At 35.0% G+C, this 17891-nt stretch overlaps 1 protein-coding gene across 1 annotated transcript; it reads right to left on the minus strand.

Annotated features, from left to right (window-relative positions):
• Positions 1 to 14700: 14700 nt before the first annotated feature.
• On the minus strand, positions 14701 to 15738 carry LOC108998167 (rust resistance kinase Lr10-like). Its single transcript, XM_035692817.1, has one exon. It carries the CDS (start codon positions 15721 to 15723, stop codon positions 14701 to 14703), a length of 1023 nt encoding a protein of 340 aa, XP_035548710.1. The 5' UTR covers positions 15724 to 15738.
• Between the last annotated feature and the right edge of the window lie 2153 nt (positions 15739 to 17891).

Genomic DNA, 17891 nt, shown 5'->3' on the forward strand with positions numbered 1-17891 from the left:
AATTTTTTACCTGTTGTTAGTTTTATATTTTTTTTTTTATAGATATTGTGATTTTAACATTTTTATAAAATTATGATAAACTTAATCAGGTCAAACGGGTTAATTTTGGATCTGTTCAATCCATTTACATAAACGGGTTGAAATTGGTCAGGTTAGGTCGGGTCGTGTTAACTTATTTCGTAGTATTTGCTAACGAGTCAAAACGAGTCATTTCTTGTCAACCCGTTATATTAATGAGTCATGTAAGGGTTTGAGATTTTGACATGATAAGCTTAATAAGTCGTGTTCGGGTTAATCCATATAGTATAATATACAAGTCTTGACACGATACGAACACGATCCGTTAATAGGATTTTGACACCTCTAGGACCAAACTCTCTTAATAAATGGGCCTAACATGTGGAATATTTAATTAATTGGGTGAAATATAAAGTCAAGATTTGAACCTAGGATCTCTACTTTGATATCACGTGAAACCGCCACTTATTTCAAAATGTTAAATTGATGAGAAAAGGTAGATTACTTACTTATTAAAATCTTTAGTTTGAAATTTGAGTCATGTAGTCTTTGAGTCTTGTAGTCTTCATATTGATTGATTAATTGTCATGAGATGATGAAAGTGGCATTAGTGATGAAGTGACTTACAACTAAAATATCAAATCTAGAGTTTTGGTCAACAATGAGTTGATAACAAACCAAAGCCAACAAAGGCTAACAATAAGCTAAAAGATTGAGGTGAGGTTTGGATAGTAAGTTGGAATGAGATGAGATGAAATTAGTTAAGGTGAAAGTTGAATAAAATATTGTTAGAATATTATTTTTTTAATATTATTATTGTTTCGAGATTTGAAAATTTTAAATTGTTTATGATATTTTGTGTAAAAATTTGAGACAATTATAATAATTAGATAAGTTGAGATTAACTCTGAAACCAGACGGGACTTGAGCCAATAATGGGCTACATTTGGCCTTGATCAACCACATAATTACTAAATTTAAAAGACTAAAAATAGGTCTGAGACTTCAAACAATACTAAAAACAAACAAGAATCTAATAAAAAAAGCTTACAGCTGATAAAAATATTCCAAACACAGATTTGAAATGAAACATAGTTGAACGATGATGAAAATTGTGGGAGGTAATGATGGCAGAAGAACTTTGAGTTCTTTCTTCTACAATGGTCTTTCCTTTTATTTATTTATTTTTTGTTAACCAGAATTTGAATTGAGCTAAGAGTCATCAGTACTAGATAGGGTAGAGCACTTCTAAAGCGGTGATAAGTTATGTTCGAATTAAATACAAGATGAGTTTATATATTAGAAAACGTAAGTGAATTTTAATAATATTATTTCAAATTTCTTTCTCTTGGAACGAGTGCCAAAAGGAAAAAATTGAACACTAAGGACATATTTGAGTATAAAAATATGAGATGAAAATTATGTTAATAGTAGTGAATGGTTTGTAAAATGTAGTAAAATGGTTTGAGTTAAGATATTTTATTAGATTTTGAGAAATGAAAAAGAAAAAAATTGAATTAAAATATTATAAAGTTTAAAATTTGTTAAAATATTATTTTTTAATTTTATTTTTATTTAAAATTTGAAAAATTTGTATTATTTTTCGTGTTTTGTTTAGAAGTTTGAGAAAATTATAATAATTAGATAATGATTAGATGAAAAAGTTGAATATTTAAAATTAAAAAGTGTTTTATGTTTGAGTGATAGTTAAGAAAGAAATTATGAGATGAGATGATATAGTCTCAACTAATTTCACTTCCCAACCGGTAGTGAGCATAGAATCTACATAGATGTTTTTAGCTTCGCAGTTGATTATTATTGGTGAACACATATTTTTGGGACACTGTTATATATATATATATATATATATATATGGGTAGTTACATTTCGAGGCACTACTTAATTAATTCTTACTTGGATATTGTCATATTTATGATAATATATATTTATTATATTCTACATATGCGTGGTAATATGTCTCATTTATACCATATTTAGCTCATTATATAGTTAATCTATATCAAATAGTATCTTTGACTTATTTTGTATTTATTGTACCTTCATTATTCTTCTAGCCTTGTTTACCTATATATGGTATTCTATTGTACATTCTAAGGATTCAGAAGAGGAAGTTGAGTTGATTTGTAATATCCCTATTAGTAGATGGGGAGCAGTGGATAAAATAGTATGGGGATGCTCAAATGATGGCAAATTTTCTGTTAAGAATGCTTACCACTTGAAGCATGAAAGAATGAGAAGAAAGACATGGGAATCCTCAAAAGGTATCTGTGAAGAGAAAGAATGGAATCTCTTATGGGAGCTTAATGTACAAGGGAGTAATTCTACATACAACTAGGGGTGTGCAAAATTCTGAGAATTCCGACTCCATCCGACTTCCGCTCTGACGCCGACTCCGACGGAGTCGGAGTAGTCAGAATTCGGAGTCAGAATTCGAAGTAGCTCTGAATAACTATTAGGAGTCGGAGTCGGAATCGGAGCTACAAGGAGCTCCGACTCCGACTCTGAATTTTTTTTTTTAAACCCAGCTGTAAAACGATGTCGTTTTACAGCTGGGTTTAAAAAAAAAATTTGAACGACACCGTTCCATTATGTCGTTTTACAGCTGGGTTTAAAAAAAAAATTTGAACGACACCGTTCCACTTAATATGGAACGACGTCGTTTCATATTTAAATACCCTCCAAAACGCAACCCCAGGTCCCCCCTGGCCCCTTCTTCTTCCTTCTTCAGTTCTTCTTCCTTCTTCTACTTCCTTCTTCCTTCTCCCTTCTCTCTCGCGTCTCACTGAACCAGTGAACTGTGAAGCCGTCTCGCGCCTCACGTCTCATGTCTTTCTTGCCAGCGTGCTGCCGTTCATCGTTGCTCCTTTGTGCCGCCGTTCCTCGTTGCTCCTCTGTTCAGCTTCCACCTACGGTGAGAGTAAGGTTATGAGCCCTAAATTTAATTCAAGCACGTCTCTTATGAATTGGAGCCAGCAGTTGTGATTCTTGTGAATTGGTTGTATTGAATATTCAATATAGTCCCAACAAATCACGGTGCTCAAAACCCTGAATTTTACATTGTATTGAAGACTTGCGCTCGAGTGAGGTGTCTAGCGCAAGTCGAGCGCATGTTGTATTGAACATTGGCTCGAGCGATATGTCGAGCGGAAGTCGAGCGAACCTCTCTGGAAGAGTTCTGCTCGAGCGCCACGTCGAGCGCACGTCAAGCGAACCTCTCTGGATGGGTTCTGCTTGAGCGTCACGTCGAGCGCACGTCGAGCGAACCTCTCTGGATGGATTCTGCTCGAGCGCCACGTCGAGCGCACCTCTAGCGAACCTCTCTCTATGAGTTCTGCTCGAGCACCACTTCGAGCGCATGTCGAGCGAACCTTTTTGGATGGGTTCTGCTCGAGCGCCACGTCGAGCGAACCTCTCTGTATGGCTTCTGCTCGAGCGCACGTCGAGCGCACGTCGAGCGAACCTCTCTGGATGGTTTCTGCTAGAGCGCACGTTGAGCGAACCTCTCTGATGGGTTCTGCTCGAGCGCACTTCGAGCGAACCTCTCCGGATGGGTTCCGCTGAGTCGAGCGCACGTCAACCGAACCTCGATGTAATATTACATCGATACAATAATACATGTCCTATTGTATAATACAATAGCCTAGTTTATTTTTAAACTAATTTTTTACTTCTAATTTAATTTTTTCAGCTTCATTGATTGTGATATGGATCCTAGACATAGTGGAGATGATCGTCCACAAGGGGATGTGGCAGATGCCAATGCTACAACTCCTACACCGGTGGGTACTTCCACCCCTAGAGCCACATCTAGGGCAGCTACATCTAGAGCAGCTATATCTTGTGCGAGTAGTCGACTCCCACTCCCAGTTGATATAGAGGATGAGGATATGTTCAACAAAGAGGAGGAGATGCCCATTGAGCAAGATCAACCACCACGACCTTCTAAAAAGAGGTCGCGGACATGGGAGCATTTCACTAAAATTCATGGTGATATTGCAAACCCAGTAGCAAGATGCCATTACTGTGGATCACTTTGTGGATGCCATTCGAAGAAGTAAGGTACCAGTGTGTTAATAGCACATCTAAATAGTTGCCAACGATATAAGATAGCGAAGGGATTGCAAGCCACTGATCAGACCAACCTCAGTTACCAAACTTCTACAGCCACTGATGGTACACAGACTAAGAAATTGGTCATCCCTCAATACAGTGAGAAGATGTTGAGGGACATGCTTACAGAGATGATAATTACTGATGAGATGCCATTTACCACAGTCGAGAAAAGAGGCTTTCGAAAGTTTCTAAATTTTGTTGAGCAACGATTTCCAATTCCATCACGGTATACAGTGATGCGAGATTGTATGAAGAGGCATGCGAAGGACAATGAGAAGATGAGGAAGATGTTTATTACCACTGGCCAGAGAGTGTCTTTTATGACTGACACATGGACTTCCATACAGAATGTCTGCTACATGTGTATCACAGCACACTACATTGACAGTGAGTGGATTTTGCATAAAAAAATTATTAGTTTTAAAGAAATTGTGGATCATAAAGGTGCATCCATTGGGGCGAAGATGGATGATTGTTTGAAGGACTGGAGAATTCGAAAAGTGTTGTGTATTATAGTTGACAATGCCAGTGAGAATGAAACAACAATTGATTGGTTTAAGCGGAACACGACGGTGAGAGATGATGTCATTCGGGCCCACGAGTTTATTCACGTTCGATGCTGTGCTCATATCATTAGCCTCATAGTTGTTGAGGGATTAAAAGAGGTTCATGATTCCATAACCCGAGTCCGCAACATTGTACGATATGTGAGGGGTTCCCCTCAAAGGCGGCTTGCCAAGTTTAAGGCAATAGCAGAAGATCTGAAGATTGAATGTTCTAGTATGCTGTGCTTGGACGTTCCGACTCGATGGAATTCTACATACATGATATTGGATGTGGCACAGAAGTACCAAAAAGCATTCGAGCGGATGGAGGTCGAGGATGGGGGCCTGATGTATGCTTTGTTGGAGCCAGCAGGACAGGGGCTCGGTGCGCCGAACGCACATGATTGGACCAGTGTGAGTTATTTTGTTGAACTTTTAAGAACTTTTTATGAGATAACCATGTGGCTATCTGGATCCAAATATATGACTGCAAACTCATTTTTCAGCGAGCTCTCGGAGCTTCACTTCCAGTTGGAAAATAGTTGTACTGACTCTGCTAGATTGTTATCTGCTATGATTACGAGGATGAAGATCAAATATGATAAATATTGGGGGAATATTGAGAAGATAAATAGATTGCTATTTGTGGCTGTGATCCTTGACCCCCGAGTTAAGTTGGCCATTCTAGAATTTTGGGTAAATTCCGTCCTCGGGGCAGTGAAGGCTGTAGAGTTTATTAGATTGCTAAAAAGTGATGTTGATGACTTATATAATCACTACAGTACTAGTGCTCAGCCTTCATCCGTAGTTGGTAGCTCCTCACATTCGAGGCCGACAGGATCGACAGTTTCCTCAAGTGATACTGACCCATCTGTAGGGGTTAGAGGCAATCGTATTATACGGCAATATCATCAACTCATGTCAACAAGGAATATTATGCATTGTACATCTGAGGTTGAACGATATTTTATGGAAGCTGTCGAGGCACCTAGTGATGTATTTCAGTTATTAACTTAGTGGAAAGTTAATTCCACCAAGTATCCAGTCCTTTCCCATGTGGCCCGAGATGTGCTAGCCATTCCTGTTATTACGGTTGCCTCAGAGTCGGCATTTAGCACTGGAGGTCACGTGTTGGATGCTTATCGGAGTTCATTGTCACCGTCAACCGTGAAGGCCCTCGTTTGCACACAGAATTGGATAAGTGAAACACCCATTGGACTAGATACCGTTGGCGTTGATGCCGAGAGCTATAGGCTTGAATCGGGTAAGTTTATATGCTTTTAAATGATGATTTAATTATTTTTAATGTTTCTAACTTCTACTTTTTATGATTTTATAGATCTAATTGTGAACCCTAACATTATTACCGATGATTGAGAGTCTGGAACGGACGCTACTTGAGAGTTGGGATGGAGTTGAGAGAACCTCCTTTCTTGGTAAGAATCAAATTATTCTTTTACCGTATTCAATTCTTTATTATCAATTTTTTTTCATCTATTGATTGCTACTTTCTATGTTCATTTCAGGCATGACCAATGGAACAAAAAGCATTTGAGTGAAATCCGTGTTTAATTTTTATGTAGTTATATTTCAAGGCTGAGTTATATTGTTATTACGTTATAAATGAGACTGTTATAACTTATGGCTACATCATACATGTTATTTACTTTTTAAACTATTTATATAGTTATATTTATGTAGTTATATCCCGAGCAAAGACGTGGGATAAGTACTCTTTATTTTATAATTTCTATTAGTACTTATCCATCCTCTCTCAAACGTTTATAATTTATTATCCAACTGAAATTAATCGAATTATACAAATTCGTACCATCATTCTTCTCTATAAAATTTTAAATTTGTGTAATTTTCAACTCATGAGTCATGAGCACTTTTAATGCTAAATTTCAGGCGGACATAAAACAAATTAAAGATATAATTAAAATTCAGTAACAAAATCAGAAGGAATATTTAAATTATTGAAAACTCTTGAATAAACCAAATATTTGTAGATGGTTCACTTTTAAAAAAAATATATATGTTGCTCACTATCTGAAACGAAATTGAACAACAAAATTTAAATAATAATAAAAAAAAGAACAGAAAACAACAACTAGAAATTTATTTCTGAACGGAGTTCGGAAATTTAATTCGGAGTCGGAGCTCCGACCTCCGTTCGGAACTCCCTCTGAAATCTGATCCGAGGTCGGAGCTTCGACCTCCATTCGGAGTTCCGATTGGAGTTCGGAGCTCCGACCTCCGATCGGAATCGGACTCTGACTAAGTTCGGAGTCGGAGTCGGAGGGGCAATTCGGCTCCGACTTTTGTCGGAGTCGGAGGTTGGAAACGATAACTCCGACTCCGTCGGAGTCGGAGCCCACCAACCGTGAAGTGCGTAACCACTGCGTAATCGTTTTGAAAAAGAGTGGGGTTCACTATTAAAAAATTAATTTTTTTCATGTGGGTCCCATGTTTTATTTATTTTTTTCAAAGTGATTACGCGGCAGTTACGCAATTCATGGTTGTAAGTATCTTTTCTCGGCTAAGAAATAGATTTTAAATTCTAGTTTGTGCCCAATTTGTGAGCTGAAATCTGAAACTACCATGTATGTGCTTTGGAGTTGTCCTGTTGCGTCGAATGTCTAGGTTGAATTCAAAAGTCTTGTCCATAAGTGGAGTAGCTATAAGTAGAACTTCATGGAGTTATGGAAAAAAAAAACTTAATGTGCAGCTAGGAATGGAGGAGGTGGAGATGGTGGCTTGTATTTTGAGGAAGATATGGCATAGAAGGAATTCGTGGATGTTTGACTAAAAATTTGCAAAACTGAGGAGTGTCCTAAAATCTGCCAAAGAGGGACTAAATGAATTCATCATAGCACAAGATTATAATCAAAAGACATAGATGTTGGGGGTATAGACAGGAGGGAGGTTAAATGGGAAAAGTAATTTGATTTGTGTGTAAAAGTGAATTGGGATGCAGTAGTGGATGTGTGTCTCAAAAAAGTGGGTCTTGGTGTTGTTATTAGAGACTCCGATGGTGAGGTACTAGTCTGTCTGAACTGTATTGTGGATCATGCGCAGAAACCTATAATTGTAGAAGCTTTGGCTTTAAGGAGAGCAGGATACTTAAGTCCAAAGTTAGGCCTGTCAAAGGTAATCTTGGAAGGGGACTCTCAAGTGATTCTGAAGGCCAATAGTGAAGAATAAATATGGGCAGATTATGAGAATATTGTTGAAGATGTGAGACTGTTGTTAGTTGATAGATTGGATTGGAATGTTAGATTTGTGTATAGAGAAGCTAATAACATAGCTCATAAACTAGCAAAATTAGCACTTATGTATTCTAAGGAGAGGGTATGGAATATTACGGATAGTCCTATAGAGATAGTTAGTGATATACAAAAGGAAAAATATCGTAATGACTCATTTTCTTTGAAACAACAATAAAGGAGGTATATTTGACTTCAAAAAAAAATATATATATACCCTTTTAACTTGTTTATCATGGCATCAAAGCCACCCATTTCCTACTACTTAGAAAGTCTCATACGCAATGTGTTATTTGGTATTATTTTCCATTCACCATATGTCCTCTAGAGACTTTCTAAGCACTTAATAGATTGTTGTCCTCTCTCTCATCATCAATCACATACATCGGTTAGCTCTCATGCACTGTACGACTTGTATACTCATCGTATTTGCTCAAACCGCCACCACAGATTGATTCCTTGAACTATGGTCATTTTTTAATGCAAAAAGCACTCTGTTCTAGTCAAACATGCACCCCGACTCGCCGTCACAAGTTCCAACACCCACTCCGAATGCCTTCTCTCTCCCAACCCCAACATCTATCTCTCTCAGTTTCATTCCCTCTCAATCTTTGTTCACTCTTTCTCTCTCTGTCTCTCTCCCCATTTCTCTCACTTTGCTCTCTCTCTCTTCTCCCTCTTGTGTTGTAGCTCGTTGTGCACTGTCACTACCGAGGCCTTGCTCCATAGGTCGCACCACTGCAATCCTTTGTTGTTGCCAGTTTCCGCTCGTCATGTTGGTAAGTTTCTATTTGTCCTAGTATCTCTCTCTTCTCTCTCTCTCTCTCTCCATCTACAGCTCTCACTCACTCTCTTGGTCTTACTTTCCAGTCGTCTCCCATCTCTCTCTTTGTTGCATTGCAACTGCCACCCCCACCACACACCACAACAGTCAAGCTGCTTACACCTCAAACACCATTATTTGCCTCATGCCTCAGTCCCATGCTGTTTCGCTCACTGTCCTTGTTGCCACCGGTGTTCCTCCCGACCACGAGCATGCTGCTAGTAACCCCCTCGACCCCTTCTCATCTCTCTCTCTCTCTCTCCTTCTCTTGGTTTCGCCTATGTTACACAATATCTACTCGTCTCCCTTTGTCTTTTAGTCGGCTTCTCTCTCTCTCCCTCTCTATGCCAGTCCCTCTCTCATCTCCCTGCTTTGTGTTGCAACCCATCACTTTCACTACCCAAGCCTTGCACCACAACCAAGTTGCCACCGTATTGCCGTTGTGACTAGTGAAGGCCCTTGCACCACATTCTCAGTAGCTCCCCACCACTCCATTTTTGTTGCACTTCCCTGTCACCAAATCCAGTTGACCACTATTGCAAGGTCGGTAAGACACTCCTCTTCTTTATATGTTAAGACTGTGTCTAACTTATTTTGTGGAGTGACAGGACAATTTTAGGAACTTTTTGGACTTTGAATTGCATTGCTCAGTGGATTAATGGTTTGGTTGTTGTAATGTTTCAATGAGGCTGGATAGAATTTGGTTGTTGACATGGAGATGGAAGTAAGAGGGCTGGGACGAAGTATTACGTGGGCAATTTTGGTGTACTTGTGAGTCGATTGGTATAAAAACATGGTTTTGAAACCTGGTTGGTCAGGTGGCCAAATTGTGAAAAATGGATTTTCTATAAGGAGGTTTGACTTGCTATGACACCAGTGTGGAAGTTGGGTCATTAGGGCACAGGATAGAAAGTTTGGATTTTGGAGTTAGCACATTATGTCTTATTGTAGATGTGATAGTTAAATTCTATTAACTTAAAGATTTTACTAATTTTGTTTAGGTATTGATTGGTTTTAGCTCTATTATGTTGTGAGACAAGTTAGTTGTGCTAAAAAGTCCACGATGCTCCTATACAAGATGTTGCCTAAAACTAATTAATGTTGGTTTTGTGAAAAACTTGCATATTTTTTCACCAAAGCAGCCTTGGTTATTATCTACAGTACTAGTCCTTGTATCTGAACATTTAAACTTGACATTTATAATAACCGGTATTGACATGAGCAATTTTTGTACTCTGTTTCTCTACTGCATAAAATCTAAATATGAAATCTGAAATTTTGATCCAATTATATGACATTTATCTTATCCGTATAATATTTTTGTTATTGCATTATATCTATAGACCCCGAGGCATGAGATTTTGTTCTACTCTGATTTCTGTCTCTACCAAAGTAAAAAATAATGGTCTCTATTTTGAATGCAATCACTTTGGTGACAAATTGATTTTTGTTCTGCTTTACTATCCATAGAATGTAAAACTATACCACATGGGTAAACATAACCTCTGTTTTGAGTGCACTCACTTTGGTAACAAAATAGTGATTTATGTTCTACTTGGCTAACAACAGGTATGCAAAACTCTGCTAGGGGGTAAAGATGGCCTATGTTTCTATTTCGGATGTTGATTGAGTTGTCTTGTTCCTAAGGTCTTTTGGATATATTATTATTATTATAATGAAATGCTTTTGAAAATACAGCTGTCATATTTTTTAGAATTGTCTGTTTATAAATTCTTTAAGAGAAACTTTGCTAGTGTTTAGTTTAGTTTACTTGGAAGAATTTTGAGATATTTGATTTTGGAAGGCTTTTTGTAGTTAAGATTTTATTATTGTGTGTTTCAGGTTAAAAGGTTCGCCCTTGTGTATGGGGCATGACAATCCGCCTTTTAAAGCTTTTCATGTTAGTATTTATTTAATTTTTAGAAATTCCACTTCTCATATTGAATCTTATTATCCTCAATCATAGTATCTGTTGTAACTCATTTTAAGTGACTTCATAGAATTTCATCAAAGTGAAAAGGCAATTAAGATGTGATATGTTAGCTGGATCGGAGAAATATAACACGTCAATCCTTATATATATAAATAAATATTAGATAATATTTATTTATATATAACTAATACTAGATACAAGTTTAGGAAGTGCAAGTCTCGGAGCAGTCCATTTAAAATGAACCTGGACATGCCATGAGAAAGTCACTTTTTAGAGGTGGGGCCAACTTTTTTTTTCTAAAAATATTTCACATCCTATATCTGTAGAAATAATTTTTTGTATATCATATATATATACATATATATATATATATATGCGTGTGTATATAATTGATATATTTTACCTTATCTGCAAGTTTAAACTATTTTCATGTTTCATAAATAATGATGGGTTAAAAGATGAAAGAAGATAAATAGATCAGAGAGATATAAATTCTTACCGAGGACCCTTGATATTCCAGTATAAGAAGCTGCAGCACATGGAGAAAAGAAATAAAGGTAATTAGTGATCATCAGTTAATTAATTATATAGAAAGTGATTTAAACAAAACTGTATAAACAAATCTATCCATTTATGTTACCAATAAATATAATAACTAGTTCATGTGACCTGGAAAGAACAATTTTCAGAGAATTAATTAATTTTTTAATAAAAGATCAGTCGTTACACGTACATTAATGACTTGGCAAAATCTTGACTTAGAAAAAGTCAACTCATAAAATATATAATTGACTGACGCATGCATCATGGTATAAATTCATCATGGTATTAATTTTCAAGTTTTCATTGAAGAGGGGAAAATTGTCCTTTCCTCTTATCTTGAAATCACGAATGCTATTAATATACATTTAACATCTTATGGAGATAATATTGAATGAAGAAGAATCAGTGGCTGCTATTATTGATTCAAATACTAATTAAACACTGGAATGTGGATTTAATTGAAGAAATATTTTCCTACGATGAATTGCTGCTGAGAATACCTACCTATTGGTTTTTCAAATTGTCTAGATAATTGGTAATTTTACCGTAAAAAGTGCATATTATTTACGAAAAGAGATATTGGATCGAGATAAAAGCCAATCTTCAAATTCAAATTATCTTAAAGAGTATAATTATCTTAAAGTTGTATAGATATTTTCATCCATTGACAATAATCTTTTTAAAATTCAAATTATTTTCTGCATTATTCGAAAAAACACGATTGAGATTAAACGTACTTTTTAACTTAATTGAGATTAAGGGCTGTAATACATAACACTCAAACAACTTAATTTTTTCATTTAAGAACTTTTAAGACTATTTAAATACTTTTTAAAACTCTTGTTGCAATCTCAAACAGGCCTTAAATATTTGGTGCTACAGTAAAGAAAGTAACGGAGAGCTATTTCACAAATGTGTCATCCAACGTACCTAATATGAAGGTCCTACAGGCTAATATTGAGACTATATATGGTGACACGGCATTCTATTATTGGTCTACTTAACATCCAAAAATCAAAAATATAATTATTACACCTAAATTTTTCAAATTTGTAATGAAACTAATAATGCAATTTTTTTTGACAAATTATCATCCTAAATACCTCAATTAAAATCAAGAAATTTTCGAATTTCATAATCCATTAAATAATAAGATCCAAAATCATCCACTAAATTTTAACGGCCCAAAAATTAAAATACTGGGCCTATGGGCCTAACTAAAATTCCAAGGCGAGCTCAATAAATCTTAAATCATAGGCTCACCCAACGTTGCTTATTAAACATAATTTTAAGCCAAATTAAATTATCCTCAATAATCCCACAGTAATTTCACGTTGGGGGTGTTATATGAACAACCACAGCTAGTAAGCATATAAAAATAATATAGACGTTAGTTTAATTTTGGGGCACTTTTATATGGACTGTTACTATTTGAGGCATTAAAGTTGACTAATAGCATTAATTAAAAGTCATGAATTATCTACTGCATGCTATACTGGTTATTTATTACGACCAATTATTAAAATGATCACTTCTGAATAAAATAATATTGATGCTATCACAGATCGAGATTAAACATTGCTTGCTGCTACGTATTGTCAGAGTACCTAAAAGGAAAACGCTGGAGCTACCGCTGGGGGCTCCCGCTGAGAGCTCCCGCTGGAGCTCCAGTGTATTTTATTATGTGTTTTTTTTAATTCTTTTTTTATATAGATGTTTTTAATAATTTTAAATATTTTTAAAAAATAAAAAAATTTATAATATTATTAAATAATACTTGCTTAATCACGAAATAAAATATAAAATATTTTTTTATGATTTTTTATTTTACTTCGTGATTAAGGAAGTATTTTTTAATAACTTTTTTTTTTACTTCTTGATTAAGAAAGTATTTTTAATAATGTTCTAAATTTATTTTATTTTTTAAAAAATATTAAAAAAAATTATATAAAAAACAACTTAAAAAAAAACACATATAATATATACTACAGCCCCCAGCGGGAGCTCCCAGCGGGAGCCCCCAGCGGGGGCTGTAGCATGATCCTACTTAAAATGGCTAATCTATATATATTTTTGGAAAATGCTATTCCCACCGCTTGAACTTCCCGCTTCACGTGGCATCCAGGTGGCTGACTTAATAGAATAAAAAATGCCATGACTGCATCTCTCTTTTTCTAGAAAACTTATCTCTACCTTCTTCTCCCTCCCTTCTCTCTGTATCTCGAAAACACAGTTCATAAAACCCACATTCACGCTGCCTTCTTCTCCCTTCCCTCTTCCTGCATCTCGAAAACACAGTTTCCACCAACTAGTTCATGAGAAAGTATCATCAACAAAGTTGTACGATGCCGTCAATCTTCTTCATAATTCTCTTTCAAATCCTTCGGTTTTACATGACTAACTACTGTCTGATTCTAATTCTAGGATAATATAAATATTCCCCAATCCCATAGAACAAAGTTGATCATCAACAAAGCATGAAAAACTCAATAGACAAACATGATCGAGTGAAGACAAAGAACAGAGGTATAATGGAGTCAGACCCACCACTTCCCTGTTTTTTTCTCTGCTTTTTACGGTCTTTTTCTTTTTGTTGGGTGGAATGGAGCCAGCCTTGTTTGCTGCTATAGGCGAAGTCTGAAGTGTTGCAAATAATGAGAAAGGAATGCACTCTGCTAGATCTATTCATGATTACTTCAATTCAATGTTTTTTTTTCTCCACTTTCTCCACATCCAAACAGACCATGCAAAATCCAAAAATAATAGAGGAGAGAAGGAAAGAAATCTAAGGTCAGACGGAGGAGAGCTGCAACAAATAAAGCTGGAAATGGGTCTCTTGTGCCGGACGAGGTCTGTCAGGAACGGCTTTGGGGGATATTTTTTCATCCAAGCGGGAAGATGTAAATGAGGCATTAAAATAAAAAAAACAACGTATTCCACCTCAAAAAGGGGAAGATACAGCGGTAGCTGTAGCAGCGCCCTATATTTTTTATCTGAAAAATTCATTAAATCCTACTTTTCCTATTTTAACTAACTATTTTTTAAGAGCACCATTCATGATTCAACAACTTATCTATATTTTTTATATATTTGATTAAAAAATTAAATAAATGAAAAAAGTACTGAGAAAATAATAAAAATAGATAGATGAAAGAAATGAGAAAAAGAAATAATAGAGAGAGAGAGATGTGTAAAAAATTTATACATGGATGAGTAGCACCAAAATATATATGGATTGATACTTATTTTTAGGGCACTCCGTAGTATACTATGACAAGCGTAGAAAGATTATGACTTTATATTGTCGATCTTCTTTTCATGGGCTTGAAGCAAAACTTACATAGATCAGTCAGTACAAAATCTTCTCTTTAAAAAAAATGATAAAAAGAGATAATTCACTTTTAGAAAGATAAACAATAAAAATTAAATAAGACTTTATTCATCTGATTGAATTGACGATGAAGCTTGATTTGAATTATCTCTATCACCCTTTCTCTCTCTCTTTAGTGATGGTTGGAGAGACTTGAGAGGAACTTGTAAGCATTCAACATCTCCTTCAAGCATTTTGATGACGTTGTTCATTGATGGACGATCGCTAGGCTTCAATTGTATGCACCATAATGCGACTATCATCATCTTCTTACATATTTTCCTTTCATCTTCTGTGGCATCTTGTATTTCTATATTCTTTCCATCATGGAATTGATCATATATCCAAGTGGGGAAGTAAATTTGGCTTAAATGTTCTGTAGATGCATGCAAGTTCTTTCTTCTACTCACCATTTCCATCAACAACATTCCAAAGCTATAGACATCAGCTTTGTGTGAAACGTCTCCAATATTTTTGTAAAGCATTTCAGGAGCCATGTATCCAAACGTTCCTCTTGCACGAGTCAAAGGAACGATACTATCTTCCACCGGGTATAATTTTGCTAAGCCAAAATCCGAAATTTTGGGTTTCAAATTCTCGTCAAGAAGAATGTTGTGAGGCCTAATGTCAAAATGTAAAATTTGCATGTCACATCCTTGATGTAAATACTCAATCCCGCGAGCCACTCCTAAAGCAATATCATATGTTTTATCGTAATTGAGGATATTTGCCGAATCTGATGAAAAAATGTGTTTGTTTAGAGATCCATTGGGCATGAACTCATATACAAGGGCACGCTTTGAACCATGAACACAAAAACCAATGAGTTGCACTATATTCACATGATGGATCCTTCCAATGGTTGCTACTTCATTGATAAAATCTTGCCCATTTGCTTTGGATTGGCTTAACATCTTTACTGCTACAAGACGCCCACTTTGAAGTATTCCTTTAAATACTGTGCCATATCCTCCTTCACCCAAACTTTCCCTAAAACCTTTGGTCATTTTCTTAATTTCTGAGAAAGAGTACCTTATTGGCATGAGGTTATTTTGGCTTTGTAGAAATTTCTCAACATCGTCGTACATGGATAATTGCCTCCTTCGCCATTTATATAACAAAAATGCAATCACAAATGGAGCACCTAATACACTGATTGCCGCATGCCATTCTGGAAAGGAAAACACAAGTAATTATATGAAAGCGATCCTATTGTTGCACTATCAGTCTAGGTACCTGTTGTCACCATTGTGTGGTTACATTTGAAAATATATTTATATATATATATAGGTACTCAGTATTCACAACCAATTACTCCATTTCAAAATTCTTATGGTTTGGCACAGTGTTTATTTTTAATGTCAATTTAACAATGATGTATAACTATTTCTTGTTTCGTAGTTTAAGGAATGATTAATTGACTAAAAAAATTAAAAAGATAAAAAGAGAGATCAGATACGTGAGATTCTTACGGAGCAGTAATCCAATATTTAATAAACCTGCCCAAACTGCTAATATAACTGCAAAAGAAGTAAAAGAATTATGTGCCAACATGCACAGAATGCATTGATGGATCTAATAGCCTAATTGTGTTATCACAAAGCAAAACTCATCCAATTATATATAATACATTTGATATCTTTCTGACATAGAAAACTCACCAGCAAATTCAAAATATCGTTGTAGGATTCTTGTTATGGATTCTGCAGGTTTGACAAAAGAGAAAGTTTCACGTCAGCGACGTCTGAATTCAATAATTAACAATCAGGCCATTATTATAATGCTAGCTAATATATATCACTATAAGAATGATTATTTGTGATGAAAATAGATTCATTTTAATAAAAAATATTCATTTTATAAGAAATAAATAAGAACAAATAAACAATTTCAATGATGGTACTACGCACTACTAATCAAAATCGGGCAATAGAGGAACGTACCGAGTAATTACAGTACAATCGTCTTAATGGATACACAAAACCATTTTATCTCATCAATATAATTTTCTTAAATTTTCACACAAAATATAATAAACAATTCAATTTTTTCAAATTCTAAAATAAAATTAATATTAAAAAATTATATTCTAACAATATTTTATTCAATTTTTAACAAAACATCTCATTTCATCTGAAGTGCATAACTAAACGAGGCCTAAGTCTATAGAGTACTTTCGAGTCATTCATTGACTCGTTGCTTGGAGAAGCATCCGGGAATTATTTGCTCACTGATGATGTCGAAGGTCCATACATATTAGAGATGGACGGTACTAGCACGTCCAACCGGACATCAATAAGTTTATTAATATATCTTGGATTTGCTCACTGATGATTACCGTTAATACTTGTATCTCTAATTATTATATATTGGTTTATAACATCAAGAGTTGTGTCTTTTGATTGCCCATATTAAATGAACAACCCAACCCAAGTGTTAGTTGTTAATTTGAAACCGCGCACATGTCCCAAAAGGTTAAAATATTAGGCGAAGGTGAATTTAATTATTTGTATTTATCTTAACATTTTCTTCACGTGTGGGTCGGACTATCTCTTAATAAATGAGCTGGACTAAGATATGGAATATTTAATTATTCCAATAAAGTATAGAGTCAAGATTTGGATACAGGATCTCTACTCTGATATCATCTAAAACCACTACTTTTTTTAAAAAATTAAATTGATGAAAATAAATAGATTAATTACTTGCTAAAATTTTTAGTTTGAAATTTGAGTGTAGTCTTTGTATTAATTGATTAATTGTCATGAGGTGATGAAAGCGGCATTAATGATGAAGTGACTCACATCTGATACTGATGACTAAGGGCCAAGAGAAAAAAAATTTCCAATTTCCAATTTCTCTCTCTTGAAAGGAGTGCCAAGAGAAAAAAAGTTGAACACTAAGGACATATTTGATTATAAGAATATGTGATGAGAATTATGTTGGTAGTAGTAAAATAGTTTGTAAAATGTAGTAAAATGGTATGAGTTAAGATATTTTATTAGGTTTAGAGAGATGAAAGAGAAAAAATTGAATAAAAATATTATAAAGTTGACAAAATTTTTAAATATTATTTTTATTTTAGAATTTGAAGAAGTTGTATTGCTTTTTGTGTTTTGTTTGAAAGCTTGAAAATAATGTAATAATTAGATAATGATTAGATGAAAAATTTAAAAATTTAAAATAGAAAAGTGTTTTGTATTTGAGTAATATATATAGTTGGAAAAGAAATTATAAGAAATTTTGATATGAGGAG

The sequence above is a fragment of the Juglans regia genome, chromosome 8, assembly GCF_001411555.2.
Source record: "Juglans regia cultivar Chandler chromosome 8, Walnut 2.0, whole genome shotgun sequence".
Taxonomy (NCBI): Eukaryota; Viridiplantae; Streptophyta; class Magnoliopsida; order Fagales; family Juglandaceae; genus Juglans; species Juglans regia.

Bases quoted from the DNA above. Each gene is read 5' to 3' on its own strand.
- LOC108998167 (XM_035692817.1), bottom strand. From the start codon at position 15,723: ATGTACGACGATGTTGAGAAATTTCTACAAAGCCAAAATAACCTCATG.